Source organism: Anser anser (assembly GCF_964211835.1).
Source record: "Anser anser genome assembly, chromosome: 3".
NCBI classification, from domain to species: domain Eukaryota; kingdom Metazoa; phylum Chordata; class Aves; order Anseriformes; family Anatidae; genus Anser; species Anser anser.
The window spans coordinates 47,753,026-47,770,808 of record NC_139722.1 but is presented as its reverse complement, the minus strand read 5'-3'; the positions used below and the strand labels follow the sequence as shown (position 1 = coordinate 47,770,808).

Genomic DNA, 17,783 nt, shown 5'->3' with positions numbered 1-17,783 from the left:
CGCATCGGATCCTGGAGGGGTTGGCGAGAGGCAGGCGCAGCCAATCGCCATTGCAAGCGGGCTGACACGCCGCTGTAATTTATGAATGAACGCCGAATTTCCAACGCGTCCTTTACTTTTTTTTTTTCCTTTCCCCCCTTTTTTTTCTTTTCCTTTTTTTTTCCTTTCCCCTTTTTTCCCCTTTTCCTTTTTTTTTCTTTTCCTTTTTTTCCCTTTCCCCTTTTCCTTTCCCCTTTTCTTTTTTCCCTTTCCCTTTTCTCTTCCTTTCCGCCCCTTTTTCTTTTTTTTCCCCTTTTCCTTTTTTTTCCCTTTCCCCTTTAACCCGCTCGCTTCTTCACGCGCCCGGCCGCCCCCCCCCAGCCCCCCAACCCCCTGGCGAGGGCCGCGGGACCCCGCCGCGCGGGCACGCGCGGGGCCAGGTGCGCGCGGACGAGCCGCCCCCACGTGCCCGTGCCCGTGCCCGTGCCCGTGCCGTGCCCACCCGTGCGAGCGGGAGCGCGCCGCGGGAGCGCGCTATCACCTCCGCCGGGCCGGGGGGCGCGCTTCGGGACATTTCGGGAGGGGGGAGGGGGAGGGGGGGGCGAGGAATTGCACTTCACAGGTTTCTCCGCCATCTCTTTCCGGGGGAGGGGATGTGATTAATGACTTCCTAAATAAGAGCCCGGTCTTCGAGCCCAGGGCTGGGGCGAACCTCAGGCGGCGGCGATTGTTCCCCGGGAGCGCGGAGGAGAGGGGGGAGGAGGAGGAGGAGGAAGAAGAGGAAGGAGGGGGCGCTACCAGAGAAAAGGATTTGCTAGAGAGGAGGAAGGCGGAAAAAAAAAAAAAAAAAGCAAGCCGGAGGCAGCAGACAAAGAGAAGACGCGCAGGGCTGCCCGGGCGGTGCTGCCTCGGGGCCGGGCCACCAGCGGGGGGGCCCAGCCCGGCGCGGCCGCCTGGTGCTGCCCGGGGCGCGCCCCCGCGGCACCCGCAGCCCGCCAGCCCCTGCCGCCCTGACACCTCGTAGGAGCGCGGAAAACAAAAGCGCAGCACACCACCGGCAGGCATTAAGGGAGCTCCGCTTTATTTCCCGCTCGTCGCCGTCAAGGTGTGAACGGAGCCGCGAGGCGCCGCGGCTGAGCCTCCCCTGCGCTCCCCACCCACCCGCAGCGCGTTTGCTGCGTTCGGGGGGCGGCGCGGCCGGGGAGGGCACCGGGACGGCACCGGGACCCCCCGAGACCCCCGGTCCCCCCCGGTGCCGTTTGCGCCCTTTGTCCCCGGGCGCAAGCACGCCCGGGTGGGCAGCGGGGTGGGCGCAGGAGCGGGCGGGCGAGGGGAGCAGCAGCTCCCAGTCCTGGCATTCCTGTGCAGTCCTCAACCGTAAATTTCCTACGGGTTATTTCAACAGAGGAGGTCGACTTCCTATGCTGACCCGCCCGGCGCGCCCCGGCAATACACCATTCCCCCGGGCTCGGAGCCTCCCTCCCCCCCCCCCCGCCTCGGCGATTATTTTACGATATTCAATCAGCTGTAATTGTATAGGCTCGGGTCTTACGGCCGTGACCATTTCTAATATGTAATAAATGTACGAGACGCCGACGCGCGTGAAACCCCAGCCGTGAAGGCGGCATCGAGGCTACCTGGCGAAAAAAGGCGTACGCCGCTGGCTGGGGGCGTGCGGGACGGCACGCTGCCACGGGGCGAGCCCTCGCCGACACCTCCTCAGAAAGGGGCAACGTGTTCTGCTCAACACCGTTTTCAAGGTCTTCAGTTTTTTTCAGATGGATTTATTCCACCAGCGTTTGGTAGAGAAATACCTCGGAGGCTCCAGTATTAGTTAAACGGCCACAAACATGCTGTTTGAGTTCATTATATATATATACATATTTAAAGTCTTTTGTTAGCAAGTTTCATTTAAATGAAAATTCATCACGACACGTTCTTCGATGAATAAATGAAAAACCAGGAAAACCGATCGCAAAATTATTTGATTGCAAAAATATTTGTTGCCACGTACTGGCACTGTAAAACAAATGGAGATTTTGTAAAATGGAGGGGGGGGATTTGCAAAGGGTCTTTACTGAGATTTTCAGGCCTCCAGTATTAGTGGAATTAAGGTTGGGGTCACTGGACTGGTTACTGGTGTCAGATGTTATCGACTCATTCATTTCCTGCAAGGGACATCAGCCTTTCAAGTTTTGTGGAAGGTAGAGAGCTGTTGCCAGCTGGGAACTCTCCGCGAAAAAAAAAAAAAGAGAGAGAAAGAAAGAAGAAAAAAAAAAAAAAGTAGAAAAGGAAGAAAAAGAAAGAAAACCAAGGAACACAAACATCTTACCAAAAATTCCAGAATTCATTCCCTAAGAATCAGCCATACATTTTTCGGAGGGGGGGGGGAGGGTTAGGGGGGAGCAAGAGGATAAAGGAGGAAAATCCTACAGAACACGCCAAAATGAGCTGAATGGTAATAGTTCACCTATCGAAAGCTATTTCTGTTCTTAAGTTTTGCTAAACGCATGCTAATTTGGTAAAGACAATTGCACGGAGCTGGATCATTGTCTTTACAAACGCACAGGAAGAGCTCACTTGAAACCCTGTAGCCAAGCGGTGCTGCTTTTCCCATCTGTCACCTTCCCAACACTTCTGAAGTCCCAACTCCGACGTCTTCTGTTCGGCCAAACAAAAACCGAGACGGATCCCTCCCCCCGTAAATACCAGCCCCGGGCACCACCCGAGCACCCCCCCGCGTGCCTCGGAGCCAAGCCGCGGGTTTTACACTTGAAAGCGGAGCTGCGGGGGCAGCCGCGCCTTCCCGTCTCGAAGCGGGCCGGCAGGAAAAGCCGGAGCCGGGAGAGCCGCCCCAGGGCCGCCCGGGGCGGAGAAGCCCTCCTGCCCTGCCCGCCGAGGTAGGTCGGGGCCCGGCGGCTGAGGGACCGAGCCGTGCCGGGGGCAATGTGAACCGCCCGACGGCGCGGCCGCCCTGCCGGCTGCGGGCAGCCCCGGGGGGCGCCTCCTGAGGCAGCGGCGCCTCCCGCCCAAGCCCCTCACCTGGGCACCGCCCGCTCAACGGCCGCGGCGGCGCCTGAGGCGAACCGCCCGCCCCGAGCCGCCCCCGCGGGTAACGGCCCCGCGGGTGGGGCCCCGCCGCCTCCCGGGGCGACGCAGCGCCTCGCCGCCGGCAGCTCCGCGCCCCCGCCCCGCGCATGCGCCGCCGCGGGCGGGCGCCCGGGGAAGGGCCGGGGCCGCGGCCCCGTGAGGGCGGGCGCGCCCCCGAGCAGCGCTCGGGCACGGCGCGGGGCAGCCCCGCGGAGGGGCCGGCGGGCGGCCGTCCCTGACGGGCTCCTGCCTCGGCCCGGAGCGGCGGGTACGTGGCGGTGGGTACCGCGTACGCACCCCTCACAGAGCTCGTGCGCCCTGCACAACGCTCACGGTACAACTGTGAAGCCTTTGGGTGAAATTAATGATTTTTTTTTTCTTCCTTCCAGAAAGATGCATCACTAGGGACGCGCTGTGAGGCAGCGGGACGCAAGGACTTCGGTTTCACAAAGTCAGCCGTGCAAGAAACTGTAGAAAAGACTGACCTGAGCCTGAGGAGACCTTCTTGAATGACCTCATCGTCTTCCGAGGAACCTAAAATCAGAGAGCCGGAGTCAGTGCTGTGCACGTTGTACCAGAGTACCATATTTAATTACCTCTTCTCCAGTTTAACGGCTCATTAAAAGGCCATAAAATGCCAGCGCATTGACTCTGTGAAGTGACCTGTAAACTTATTAACTGTTCCAGACTTACCTAGCTCATCAGAACCACAAAGAGATAACCAAGACATGGCATAAAACCCAGCCGACACTCTCTCCCCCTCTTCTTTTAAATCATCCTTAAAAGCATTGTCCCTGCTATAAAAGCTATGCAGCTGATGACAGCAGAGGGAAGAGACACAGATTTGCAGGATATTGGAAGGTGTTCTTTTCCTTTATCAATATTTAATCGCAATAGGTAACTTAAGAACTAGTGACTTGTCTTTACTACGCTTCAATTGTACAAATTAAGCACTTAGTCATACATTGTATATGATTAAAAAAAAATAGTAAGAATTACTCTTTGGCATTCTTCCATGGTCAAAATTGTAACTCATTGTGAATCTGTGAGTATCAATAGAAAAATGATTTCAGTTACATCCACTATAGAACTGCAGAGCAAAATTTGTGATAATGCTACATTCTAAGTCTCAAGAAGAACAAAAGCAATTAGTCATAAAATACAGATGTTTGGCTTTGTTGAAACTCCATGGAAAGTGTCTTTTGATCTAGCTAAGAAAAGTCTGACTAATTATGTACAATAATCAAATTGTAAAATATCATAGAGAAACCGAGTGCCACAGATGGTAAGAAGCATGGAGGAAAAGACCTTGTTTTTGAAGTCAGCTTGTTACTTCGGCTATCCAGTTTGTTTAATAAATGAAAGATGAATAGATAGGAGCATGCACAAACTCACCTGCTACACGCCTGTCCTCATCACCCACTGCTACCTTTTGATTAATCCACTTTAACTAAAACCCATACAAAGCACACCTTATTCTCCTGTTTGATGTAAGCCTGATTCTCTTAAGAAATCTGAGATTTGAGTTTTTCCCATTTTAAGAGCATGGCATGACTGTTACTCTTTTTTTTTTTCCCTAAAAAAATAGGATATCCCAGTAGGACTTAGCAAAGCCTGAAGAAGACTGGTCAAAGACAAATGAGAATCAAGTTTCTCTAACTTCCTTTTCCCCTACAGTCAGCTATCCTGAGTCCTTTACAAACGCCAGGAATTGGAAAATGGGATGGCACTTATCTTTCCTTTCAATGCAACAACAGTAGCAAGTGAAGTCTGTTCCTCTTCTTTTCTAATAACTAAGTTTTCCACAGGAATTGTGTGGACTTTTGCTTTGTATTGAACCTAACCCTGCTTTTACACCTTCCAGCACCAAAGCCCAATCTCTGTGCCTGCTTCTTTGTTCTGCCAACCTGTGGCTGTGTGGCTTTTGTGTCTTTCAGATTTACTTGCATTATTTATGCAACATAATGAAATATGCAAGCATAGAGTAAAGGATCCGTTCTTGGCTTTGACATGTAGTCTGCTTCAGTTTATGAAGGGATTAAAAATAAATATTTAGGGGAGTGGTGTTGGGACTCGAAGGGGGAAAGCACAGTTCTTAAAAACTGTAGCAGAAAACAGCACAAGTAAGTTATTCTTGTTTCCAGTATCACTATTCCAAAATATATGTTAAGCATTGCATATTTGAAAACACCATATAAACATGTGAGTAGAAGGGGGTGTAATTCTTTATTATTATTCTAATTAAGTAGAAGGGGGCATTTTTTTTAATGGTTATATAAAGTAGTTGTAATAAACAGCTTCCCAATAGGACACACAAAACTTGCCACAAGGGATGTTAGCGTAGAAAAGCCTGAACTCATGTAGGAACGAGATAGTTTAAATGGGAAACTGATTGGCATGTATTTTACTGTACCCTACTGAAAGTCATAAGAAGTCTGTCACACATAAATTGAAGCAAGTTTGGGTTGTGAAAGGACTGATGCTCAACTCTCCTATGCCTCCCTGTACCATACAAAATGGAAAAAAGTATTTTGGTATGTTAGTTCTGAAACTATCTTGGCATTTACATTAACTTTACAAATGTAAAAAACAACTGTTTAGGAATTATGTACAACAAGACATTTTTAGAGAAAAAGGTAACTTTGAAAGCAATCCAAACTGCATTCACAGTGTGCAGAAGGACTCTGTGACAATAGGTACAACAAATAATGCAGCTGAACACCACATGGAATTATTGCAGGCTAGGAAACACAATGAAAAGAGTTAAAGACACACTGACAAAGACAGTAGTGCACCTCCACCACATTACAGGTTGCACATTTTATAATCGACTTACTGATCTAACAGCTTATATTGTTTTTGACAATAAGAAGTTTTTGACAACTTCTTATTGGTCACTGGAAAATAATAGCAAGTTTATACCCAATTTGCTTTAAAAAATCTCTTTAATAAGCAGTGTTTTGATTTTCAGATCATAAAATTATTAGATTAAGCCAGTTTGCTACCTAAAAGATTCAGAAACATAAATTGCTTGTATGAAAGTAAAGCAGACACTTAGAGTTATCACATTTAAATAAGTTTTATGATTTTCTCAAAAAATAAGTCAAAATCATTTTTCAGATGTTAAACCTGCTTCTTCTGCAGGCAGTGGTAGCTAGGGGACTAGTTTCTTCCACAGAGTAAAGCCACCAGTATTTTTTTGAAAGAATGGATACTCTAAGAACTGTCAGAGTGCAGAATTTGAGAAAAAAAAAAAAAAGAACACCAATATTTCACGTTGGAACAACATTACAGAGAGGAAAGGAATAGGGGGAAACATGCTAATGTTAAGGGAGCTCTTTAGTAGAATTCATCAGTAGTGAAGACTTAAAATGATGAATGCTGGAAAGTATATCCAAATTTGAAAACCTTTTTATATAGAACCCTAGCATAGAAAGAGCACAAAATAATCTTTTTATTTTTACATTCTATTAACATAGAAAGCACATTTTATAATTAATAAACTTTGTTGTCTATCTTTTGAACCAGTCAAAAAAAAACAACCAAACAAAAAAAAAACACAATTAACCATTTATTCTTGTTGACAATTTTTGGCAGCACCATGCATGTAATACTTTGATTTCAAACATCACAAGGAAGTGTTGTCTTACACTCTGAATTAACTTATTTTAAGAATATTTACATGTTTTTTTTAAAGTACAGTTTGAAATAATGGATTTGGTCCTGAGGTGTTTTCATTGTTCAACTCTCATTTTCAGCTCTCCTGTTTTTGTTTCATTAAGTAAAATACTTAGAATAGACTAAAAAAAGGTCCTGGAGTTGGACACTCGACTGTCAATGTCCTTACATAATCACAGGAAAAAAAAAAAGTTCTCACAATTTCATTTAGCCTAGTCAAAATTTGTTTTCTTCCACACTTGTTAGTCCATTACAGTATTAACAAGTCAATATAAAAGCAAGTGCATGTGAGAATTTCAAACATCAATGCTGAAACATTTTAAAAGTGCTGATTCAAGAAAATTCATTAAACAATAGCAAATGAAAATCCACCCTTTCTGTTCTAATTGGACCCTGTTCTGTAACTGATCCAAAGTGGTAATTATGGTTTGAAGTAAATAAAATTGCTTGGTAATAGCTGAGGTATGCTTTGCCCAGATGTAAGAGGCGGCTAAGCATAGCCTAGTTTTTAAAAAAAGGCAGCACACACTTTTTAAGACGAAACATGCAGTTATGCGACTTTTAGCTGCCTGTAAGATTGTCATTTGACTACAGTGGGGACAGGAACAGAGAAAGGTAAAATGTGCTTCCAGCGTTGTTATGAATCTGATTCTTTTGACCAATACAAAAGGAATACCGAATCACACTGTATCCGATTTAAAGCCATTGAAACCCTGCCAACTATATAAATAGGATCAAAGTTTTTCTTTAAAATGTAATACTATTGTTATATCAATATAGGCAGTATTTTAGCATTAAAAATATTTAGGATCCATTTAGATTAAAACTTTAATACCATATTAAAGGAACACGGTGAACAAGATTATTTTGACTTAAGAATTGAAATTAGATACATGGTTCTCATCTTAAGTGTATTTGACTTAGTATAATCTAATTTCATACACTGCATTTAGATGTACATAGGTTAAGCAACTGAATTATTTTTTAAAAAGTAGAATAAGTAAGTTTCAACCAATGTTTTGTAAGATTCAAAGATGAAATTTTTGAAATATACGATTATTTAAAAGAATTAACACCTCTACTACTGCTCTTTTTCCTGCTTTGTTTGTATTTGCAGTATTTTGTTCCCCATTTACAGTTACCATGGGGTATTTTGAAATTGCCTCAAATTGATTTACTATGTGTTCTGTATGTTCCAAAGCAAATGGAATTATGAGAAACTACCTTCTGATTTTATTATTTTGTTTTCAGGGTGATTTTTTAATATTTAAATCAATTACTTGTTAAGGAAAAATCCTTTGGAAGCCACAAGTCTTAAGTCATAGATAGATGAACATATTTTTCATAGTTCAATCATTAACTTATTTTGTAGTTATTTATGCATGTGAAAAACAACGTACTTTGTAAGTTTACAAGTAAATAATAAATTCTGTTTGCAAACAAAACAATACTATATAAAGCCCTGAAGATATGTATTTTAATGGTCAAATAAAGAAAGATGTGTACACCTACTATGGTAACAAGGTAAATTAAATTTTTATTTTTTTAGTTAAAAAAAAAAAAACTTTTCCCATTGTTCCTGGTTACACCATATTGAATATGTATTGTTCACATTCAGTGTAGAAATACCACATTTTTAATCGAGAATTCTATGTGCTTTTTCTCAATGCAAAGCATTTATTTAACCAAGATTAAAAGTGTTCTATAAACAAACTGTATAATTTACAACTTTTGTTTAGGTTACAAAAATACACTTGCCAACTAAGAGTTTAGTATCATCCCATCGAAAGTGATTGCACTCCAACAAGTTTTATTTTAAAAAATATTCTGCGGGCTTTTATTTGTTTTTATAATAACTTTAGTATGGTCTCCTCTCAGAGATTTTTTACATTAACCAAATATTTGTTTTCATGGAATTTTCCCTTAATCTTTGACATATCCTTCCCTCACACATAATCTTTGTTTTATTTTTACATTCCATTAACCCACTAAACACAGAATTTTATTTTTGATCACTGAGTTGTTATTTGAGAATGTTAATAGATTTAAATATGCCTTTTTTGTCGTATTTTTTTTATCATAATGAGCTAATATGAACATTGAGACTTAGCAAAGAATAAAATGATCAAACCAAAGGATATACACGTGAAACAATAGATCAGTGTCTGTATTTTAAACACCAACATTAATTTTTAGATTAATCATAGATTGTGCAGGGTATATGGTACTTTTCTGATTTTAACTGGAGTTTACAGTAGTCCTATACATCAAACCTTCTGAGTCACTGTTTAAAACAACCAGGCAAATAAAGTAATGCAATGGTCGTTTTTTTTATATATTTTAGTGTAGATAGTTTATTAATTCAAACCAGAAAAAAGAACACAGGAATATCAGTGGTATATAACTAAAAAGTCATGATCTTTAAAATCAAAGTTGAAAATATTTAAAAATTAGTGCACACGTCAGTGAATTTGTGCAGGAGATAGTATCTGCAAGAAAAGTAAAAACTTACTATGCGACACAAAAATATCAGAGAGGATACAAATTTTAACAGTATGAGTTGTGGGCATTATCATAGGTGTTACAATATTGCACCTGGTGTAAACAAGTATCAAATGTTACCTATAGAACAGTTGTTAAATATGCTTAGCATATTTAGGGAGACTGGGTTTAAGGTATATGTGGTATTATTAGTGGAAATATTGAAATAACGCCTTCAAACAGTTAAGAATCCCCAATCTTAAGTAGTGAAAAAATACAACGCTGCTTATAATGAAATGATAACCACATATATACATACTAGTTAAGTGAAGAGTCTGTGCAGTTACTGGACACTGACATGGAGAATGCTGCAGACTGGAAGCTGGATTTTTGGGAAGGGAAGTGCTTTGCTAGGAACAATAGGTATGCTCACCAATGCCAAAATGCAAATACCTGCAATGTAACTACATTGAAATCGTAGTATCTATCCCTGGAACAGACTTCCTTTGGTAAGACCACTGAAAACACACAGAACGGCTACTCTTTTCTTCTCAGTTCTCAAGTATAAACACTAAATACAGACAGTAGATTATTAAATGTTAGATTAGGAAATTGATGTAAATATTTAAATTTAGACAAACCTGCATCTGTCAGTAACAGTGGCACATATTCAGGCTTAAGCCACATTCAAGAAAGGAGGGAATTGTGTAAAACCACCTCTATTTCCCTGTTAAAACCGACTAGTTAAATATTACAGTCCTTGCTTTTCTGTATAATTAAGCTTTTGTTCAACCGTGAAAAAACTAGAAACTGATTGCTTGAAAATGAGCTGCGTGACCTTTGTCCTGGTTTGTCACCTTTGACCTTTAATTTGAAGACCCTGGGTATCAATTCATTCTATTTTTAGAAGCAGCATGTTAAAAAGTCCACGCGTTTTTAAATTTTTTATCCTCACGTATGAAACGTCTCGGGTTGTTTTTCTTTTCCTGACGTCTACACGGCAAACCAGGGGGGTGCATTCGGCTTTTATTATGCAACCGCATTACACGCGGCGTGCAATGACAGCAAATGAACACTTGTCTGTGCGGTGGAAAAACAAACCAACCTTTTTTTTTTTTTTTTTTTCCGTGTAGCAGAGATGCCGAGGCGCGTTACAGCGCATTTAGAAAAATAAAATGACTCCGGACCGCACGCCTTTCAGAACGCAGCGTCTCTTTTCAGCGGAAGAAAGGAGGAACGCCTGCGCCTGCGTTCCCTCGGCCCGCTCTCCCGGCGGTTACCCGGTGCTCGCCGAACCCCCGCTGCTCTCGAGGTCCCTTTCGCGGCGCCCCTCCACGACCCCGGCCCGCGGGTCGAAGCAGCGCGCGGCAGGCGCTTGCTTGCGGCCGCCGCCCGCCCCTACCAGCCCAGCCCAGCCCAGCCGAGCAGCCCGGCGGCGGGGCGCCGTTCAGCACTGCGGCCAGCGACAGCCGCCGGCCGAGCCCAGCCCAGCCCGACGGGGCGGGCACGGGGCCGGCCGGCGGGCGCAGCCCCCCCCCGGGAGAGGAGCCTGCAGGCGGCGGGAGCCCAAGTCCCGTCGCTCCCCGGCGCCGTGCGGGGACGCGGCAGCCCGAGGCTGAGCGCTGCTACAGGCAGCAGCCGCTCGGGCCTAGGAGGGAAGCGCTCTGGGTCTTTTTTCCTTCGTGCGTTTGTCACTGCTCTTCCTCTCCTGAAACGCTAATGCACACCGGGTGATGCGTTTCCAGGTGAAAATTAAAAACGAAGCTCTGCTGAAAGTGAAGGCACGTGCCTCTCGCAGAACGAGTGTTCAACACAAAAGGCAGCCGTTTCCATCGCAGCAACACAGGCGCAATTTTTACCACTCCTGTTCCTACTGCACAGGGTAACATCAGCCCTGGTCACTACTTCTGCCACTGCCTACAGGGTTTGTTTCACTACAGCAAAGGAAACTTGGCTTCCCGGTGTATTAATAATTAAGGTAATAATTTAATTCAGTATTGATTCTTACTACTCTATACCGAGGGGAAAAAACATTGTAATTCTTTAAAGAACTAGGGCTTAGTTGCCTATCTTATCAGTCGTCCTCCAAACAAGCCTGACAGTGCTGTCTCCCCTGGAGTTTCCTTTCCTTTTTTTTTTTTTTTAAAGTATGTTTTAAAAAATAAACCACTGTTGTAGTTTTGTAAAGCAATGCCTGCAGGTATCAATCTAATAAGCAGTATTGCTCTTTAATGCAATATTGTATCCAGATATTTAAATTAATTACAACCAAATTTAAGTATAATTGTTTTCTTAATAACCAATGCCTTGTTTGTGACAGGACGTTTCTCTATACCTGTAACTATTAACAGTGCTTGCGTGCAAGATGTGAAATTCCAGAACAGCCTGCTAGGTGGGAGAAAAACAACCCTGCGTACGGCCTATTTAAAAAGAAAAGCAGGATATTTATGTGAGGGAAAACTGTAAAATCTTTGGTCGAATTGGCAGAGTATCACTGCGTCTCCCTTCCCCATCACTGGGAGAATGTCATACACAGCTTATTAGCAGGTGTGAGTAAATTAACAACTGGGAAGAGAAAAACAAGCAAACGAATCAAATCTCTTTAGGTAATATGTTTATCAGATTAGAGTGGGTAATTCCCCCGTGTTAAAACAGAAAGAGATTTGAAATTAACCTGGAGCTGTCAGCCCTGTTCTGAGCGTGGCCACATCTCATCCTGCGGCTCGGACGAAACAGCCCTATGGGCTGACGCCGCGATGCTCGCTCACTCCTGAGCTAACCCACCACCGACGTCGCCCTGACTCGCCGCGTGATTTACCCGCTGCCGCCCGCTCGCTGCATCTCAGCAGGGTCGCAGGTGCTCGGCCAGACCACGTTAGACGCGCACCAGGCGAGAACACCATTGTGCTCCCCCAGCAGCAGCAGCAGCTTCGGCGGCGAGCGCCGCAGGCAGCCGGCCTCGTCCACGCCCGCGGAGCGGGGCGGCTCCGCCCGGCTCGCACGGTGCCGGCGGGCACGGGGCAGGGCCGGCGTTGTCGGGGCGCTCTCGCCCTCGGCGCCGCGCGTGTCCCCGCCGCGGACACCTCCAGGTCAGGACCGGCGGCGCTGCGCGGATCCCGTTACCGGCGCGGCGGCCCCGCTCCCCCCGCCCGGCCACCCGCCGCCGCCCCGCTCTGCCCCCCCCCCGCCGCCCCTCGGGGCCGCGGTGCCGGTGCCGGCGGCCACCCGGGGCCGGCGGCGGAGCGGCAGGGAGCCATTCAAAATGGCGGCCCCGCTCGCGTTTAAACCCCGCGCACGGCCCCGCCCCGGCCCCGCGGCCGGTTACCGCTGCCCCCCCACCCCCCCGCTGCCCCCTGGGGGCTGAGGCGCCGCCCGGCGGACCCCGCGCCGCCGCCGCCCTCCTCCCCGGCCGCTTCTTCCTGCGCGTGTCCCCCCCCCCCCCCAGGTTCCCGGGGCGGCCCCCGCCATCCCGTGTCGGCGGCGGGGCGCGGGCCGCCCCCTGGCGTCGGGCTGCCGCAGCGTCCCGGCGGGCCGAGCCCGAGCCCCAGCCCGGCAGGTGCCGGGGCGCGGAGGAGGAGGATGGTGGGGGGGGGGGGTGCTCGCTTACCTCCCGCGCGCCATGGTGGCCGGGCTCGGCGGGGCGGCGGCTGCCGCGGCGGGGAGGCGGGCGGAGGGGCCGGGGGCGCGCACCCACCGACGGGCGCCTTCCCGAGCCGCTGGGGGAGGACGCAGCGGAGGACGAGGAGGAGGAGGAGGAGGAGGATGAAGAAGAAGGAGCCAGCCGGCCAGGAGGGGCGGCGGGCAGCCGCGGCCCCAGCGCTGCCTCACGCCGCAGCCGCCGCGCACCTGCCCGCCCGCCTGCCCGCCGCCCTCACGGGCGCCCGGCGGCTGCGCGCGGGGGCGCTCGAGGGCAGCGGGAGCCCGCGGGCGGGGCGGGGCGGGGCGGGGCCGGGCTGGGCCGGGCCGGGCCCTCCCGCGGCCCCCGGTGCCGCCCGGCCCCCGGTGAGGGCTGAGGTGTGGGGGGGTGGGCCCTGCCCGGCGGTGCTGGGGGCCGGTGGGTGCAGGGCTGGGTGCCTGGGGAGTGCTGGCCTCCGGGCACCTGGAGCTGGTCAGGCAGGATGGCGTCCAGGTGGGGTTCGGGTGTCTCCAGGGAAGGAGACGCCTCAGGAGAAGGCTCAGGAGAAAGCCTGGTGTCACGCCAGGTGGCACAGCTCCGTTTAGGTTTATTTAGAAGTAACTCTAGGAAACTGCCCTGTTCGCGTTTCCCAGGTGAAATTTAAGTAGCCATATGTTGCTAGTGCTCCTCGTGTTTGGCTATGCTACCTAAAATTTACTGTGCGCTCTCCGTATGGGCAGGTGTGTATGTGTGAAAATAAAAAAGGAAATCTAGCTTAATACCTAGCTATATTACCCTAGCACAGGTCTAGATACAGTTTGCTAATAGGTTGAAGATGTATGATCTTTTCTGGAAAACAAACCAACCAACCAACCAAACCAAAACAACAACAACAACAACAAAAACAAAGCAAAAACAAACAAACAAAAAACCCACAACAGTCAGAACTTAATTTCTCATTTTTTCCTTTACCTCCAATAGATGAGGAAAAGTTCCTTCCTGGTATTTCATCTGAGACATTTTTTCAGTTAAAGCAACCTGCCTACCTGCTTTGCTTTTGTGCCATCATCATATGGCGTAGTCTACTTTTATAGCAAGCTTGTATAAAACAAGTTATATATGAAAAATAAACAAAATTGAACTCTTTCAATAAGTAACTGAACTGCAAACAGCTTGAAGGACTGCAAAAACACATGCTTTTCTGCCACGTTCCATTTCTCAGCTTTTAGTTACTGTGCTCGTTTGTAGGGTTTCCCCTGAGAACTTGGCGGAAAAATTGTTTCTTCTGATGCAGATTAAACAGATCTATACATTTTCATGAAGTACGAGATCTTTTCTTAAGGTGATCTGTTGATGACCTGCCACCACTGGTGAAAAAGCACTAAAGATATTTTGCAAAACAAAAGTGCTTGAAAAAGCACTTCTAATTTTCATGCTATATATCCCACTCAAAGCAAAACAAAATATTTAGCCTATTTGTGCTGTACTGCTATCCAAAAAAAAAATCCCTGGAATAATACATGAAAATGTGTCATAAAATCATTATATATATATATATATATTTCTAGTGAGGATTGCTAAAGCCTGTTCACTTTAGGAGAAAAAAAAAGAATGAAAAACATTGAATAAATGGTGCTGTTTTCCATTTTTTAACTGTGCCTCCCACTGAACATTTGAAAAGCAGGAACCAAGATGCTGATCGTGGGGGGGAAATTTCCGAGGTTCCGGATAACACCTTTTTTGGGACCTTCCTGGGTTTCTGGAGAGTGGTCCAAAGCCAGTGCTTGTAGACCGAGGAGGATTGCCCCTATTCCATTCCCGTTGCCGCTCAGAGCAGAGTGCCTGCACTCATGTTATCCTGCAGAGTCTTTTGCTCAAACCATATTTTGCTCAAACCATATTTTCTTTCCTGACAGTATCATCTCCAAACTGCCAGCCCCTTCGTTAGTCGTGCTTTATGCCAGCTTAATTGGGGTCTGAGTAGGCACTTCTGGAGACTACCTATCGTTTTACCTACAATATTTTATGAACTGTTATTGCTTATAGATGGGTGTGTTTTTGTCAGCCATTACTAAAATTGCCTAAAAATTTCCCATTGTACGACAGTTTTCCAGTTACTTACATCTTCGGCAAGCTAGCTCTTTGGTACGATTTTTTTCCATGCCTTCTGTTGCAGGCTGTTTACATTTTTCCTAGTAATTTACAGGAGGAAGATTTAAAAAAATAATTTTTGTCCATGCTGAGATGTTATTTTCTTCAAAACGATCTAGTGGTCCCATCCTTCAGGGCCAGAACTCCGGTGTTAAGGCAGGAAAATGCCTTCTGTTGTTTGTGTGGGTGCTCTGTCCAGATCTGGCTGAGCTGTAGCCCTTTGCCTAACTGCAGTTCGCACGTGCGGAGAGGCTTTCTGAACAGCTACAATCTGCAGAGATCTGCCTGGAACTCAGAATACCCAAGTCACTTTCAACACTCAATGGTCTTTTTAAGTGAATGGGTACAGTTCTCGTGCTCCCCCTTCCTTGTACTGTAGCCAGGGCTACAGGATCTCAGACAAAGCTTTCCATGGATGCTGTTAGCTGCTACTTCGCTTGAACAGGTTCTTGTGCTGGAACTGAGAACAAGGGATCTCTCTGCTTTGTCCTTTTAGTGACCCTTCCTGCTGGCACCCTGGAAGCATGAAGGAAGAAGCTGTTTGAGTCAAATGGAAAAAAAGACAAATGCCAGGCCACGATGAGGAAAAAAAATAAGAGAAGGGGTCTCCTGAGGTCAGGATTGTACAAGGGGTAAGAAGCCAAGTCTAGAGACTGGAGACTCACTGGCCAAGAAGGTTTCACCTCATATCAGCGTGTTTGTTTGCCAGCGTTGTGTAATTCACAATATGTGAAGTATGAGTTGCAGAAGACCAGGTTATTGTTGGCTGGAAGAGATGTCACCAGCATCTGTGGGAAGCAGCAGCATCTCCTCTGCTAGGTTGTGAGGGCAGGGATAGGGGGAGTGTGTGTGAGGGAGACTGACTGCAAAACCACAAGGGAAGCGTGGGAAGTTTGTGGGAGATCAGGATACACTGAGAGAAGGAAGAGGAGGAGAAAAGGGGGCTGGGAACACAGTGGAGAAAGAAAAGAAGGTTTAGGTGCTTGTCTGGAAAATGGGAACTGAAAACTGTAGTGAAATGGATTTGATAAGGAGCAGCAGTAAACAGAGGTGGGACAGAAATGTGGAAAAAACTTGAGAGTGGAACCAGTTCGTGTCTGGTGTGGCAGGGTCCTGGGAGCATCCCCCTCCCAGGGGTTTGGCTGCCCTGGCTCAGGGCCAGCTTGGCGATAGTGTAGCTGGTAACCTTGAAAGAGCAAGCCAGGAGAAACCCTGGTGAGGGCCTGCTGCCCCAGGAGCTGTTTTTAAGCGGAGGCTGTAGCCCTTGTTTGCAGCAGGAACACTGGAACCAGGAACATTGCCGGGCCCTGCTGCTCTGGACCCTGGCTGGTGACGGACTTGACCTCAGTCTTCATCCCCATGGGCTCGTGTGGACCTTTTCCTATGGCTTCATGTCCCACCAGCACAAATGTACAGGGTTGCTCCTTCCGCTTTGACAGTTACATAGCAGATACACACCCTAAAGGTCTCAAGCTTGGTGAGAAATCATGGTTACCATATACTCCGTATAAGCCCATATTCACTGAGTTTTTATAAACACATCAAGTGTAATGTAAAGCTCAAACAAAGGAAAATTACTACAGTTGCAAGCTTAAGTGTTCCCTGCATTTTGGCCGCAAAATTGATATAAAATGTGCTGTAGAAAGACTCTGATGAGGGTCTTGTTTTCTGTTCCCTGTTTTCTTCCCCCAGAACTGCTCGGGCCTCATTGAAGGTCCAAACTGGGCTGCGTGTCATGGCTAGCAATGGCTATACGCAGTTACAGAACTCTCTTTTTTCTCCTTTTAGCCATTAGTCTCCTTCTTTGCCCTTTGGGATTGTTCTAATTTTTTAATGACCCAATGAAAATGTTAGTAACAGAGAAGTTTCCTATTTTTCTTCTGTCTTCCTCCTGTTTTATTTGCTTTTGCCAGTGGGGCTAAAGAAAGGAAGTGATTTTTTTTTTTTTAAATTAGTTTGGAAAAGCTGTGCCAAAATACGCTGCTCTGCTTTATTTTGTGGCCTTGTGAAAATCAAGCAGCATTTTATGAAGCTTTAAATTTTAATACAAGATCCTCACGAACATTCAATTCCCAAATCTAGAGAGATGTCTAAGCCCATGAGCATTCAATATGGTAATCAGAGAAAAATGTTTTATCACAAATGCCTTTTTGTACATTTACTTAGTTGCAGCCAAGTCAATTGCATTTCAGTCAAACTTTTATTACTGGCACACTAAGAGCACTCTGCCAAGTCTCAACGGTTGACTTCAGACCTTTTTCTAAGCCTCTAATATTTACTACCCTTAAAAGACTGCATTTAATTCCAAACCAGTAGCAATTTTGCCTTCTTTCAATGAGAGATCATTTCTTTTCCTGGCCCACTGGCTCAGCTCTGCTAATTGGAATGGAAGCTGAGGTTATGCTCATTATGTAAGTCGGTGCAGCAACTGAGTTGGGGATGTCAGAAACTTGCCAAGGCATCAACTGATGATGGGTTGATCAGGAGGATCAGTATTCAGCTTTTCATCTAATGCTCATTAAAAGCAAGAGCAATAGCAAAGAGCCCCTCCTGGCGTAGTATGAGGGATTTACGGGAAAGCTGAGTTGGTGCCTAGGATTTTCGGACTTAAACAATTATTTTAAAAGGGCCACAGTCACGTTTAAATACTGTTTTTAGGAATTCACTGACATATACTTGGCAAAACATTAAGATTTTAATGCTTTTTAAATCAGTATGTATAGCCTGTAAGAATAACAGTCCTAAGAAAATGTTAGCTCAGTGTTAGGAATGAATTTTATTTTGTTAT

The 17,783-nt window shown here is 46.4% G+C and overlaps 2 protein-coding genes across 4 annotated transcripts in view; one reads left to right on the top strand and one right to left on the bottom strand.

The window, feature by feature from the left end:
- Positions 1-13,076, bottom strand: part of LIN28B (lin-28 homolog B) — a 96,232-nt gene extending 83,156 nt beyond the window's left edge. The window contains exons 1-2 of one of the 2 annotated variants that reach the window (XM_083831542.1): positions 12,836-13,076; positions 3,555-3,603 (exon numbers count right to left, since the gene is read on the bottom strand). In XM_083831542.1, coding sequence (XP_083687668.1) covers positions 3,555-3,588 — 34 coding nt within the window. In that variant the 5' untranslated portion in view covers positions 3,589-3,603; positions 12,836-13,076. The remainder of the gene's footprint in view (positions 1-3,554; positions 3,604-12,835) is intronic. The other variant, XM_083831544.1, reaches the window with a different exon arrangement.
- On the top strand, positions 86-10,640 carry LOC310897683 (uncharacterized protein; the record flags this gene model as incomplete). Of its 2 annotated transcripts, XM_083831540.1 has the most annotated exons (3): positions 86-1,084; positions 1,385-2,879; positions 3,459-10,640. In XM_083831540.1, the coding sequence occupies one exon, from the start codon at positions 86-88 to the stop codon at positions 1,001-1,003; it is 918 nt and encodes a 305-aa protein (XP_083687666.1). In that variant the 3' UTR covers positions 1,004-1,084; positions 1,385-2,879; positions 3,459-10,640. The 2 variants fall into 2 exon arrangements, with proteins under 2 accessions (XP_083687666.1, XP_083687665.1); XM_083831539.1 differs by having other exon boundaries at positions 86-2,879.
- Positions 13,077-17,783: the final 4,707 nt, after the last annotated feature.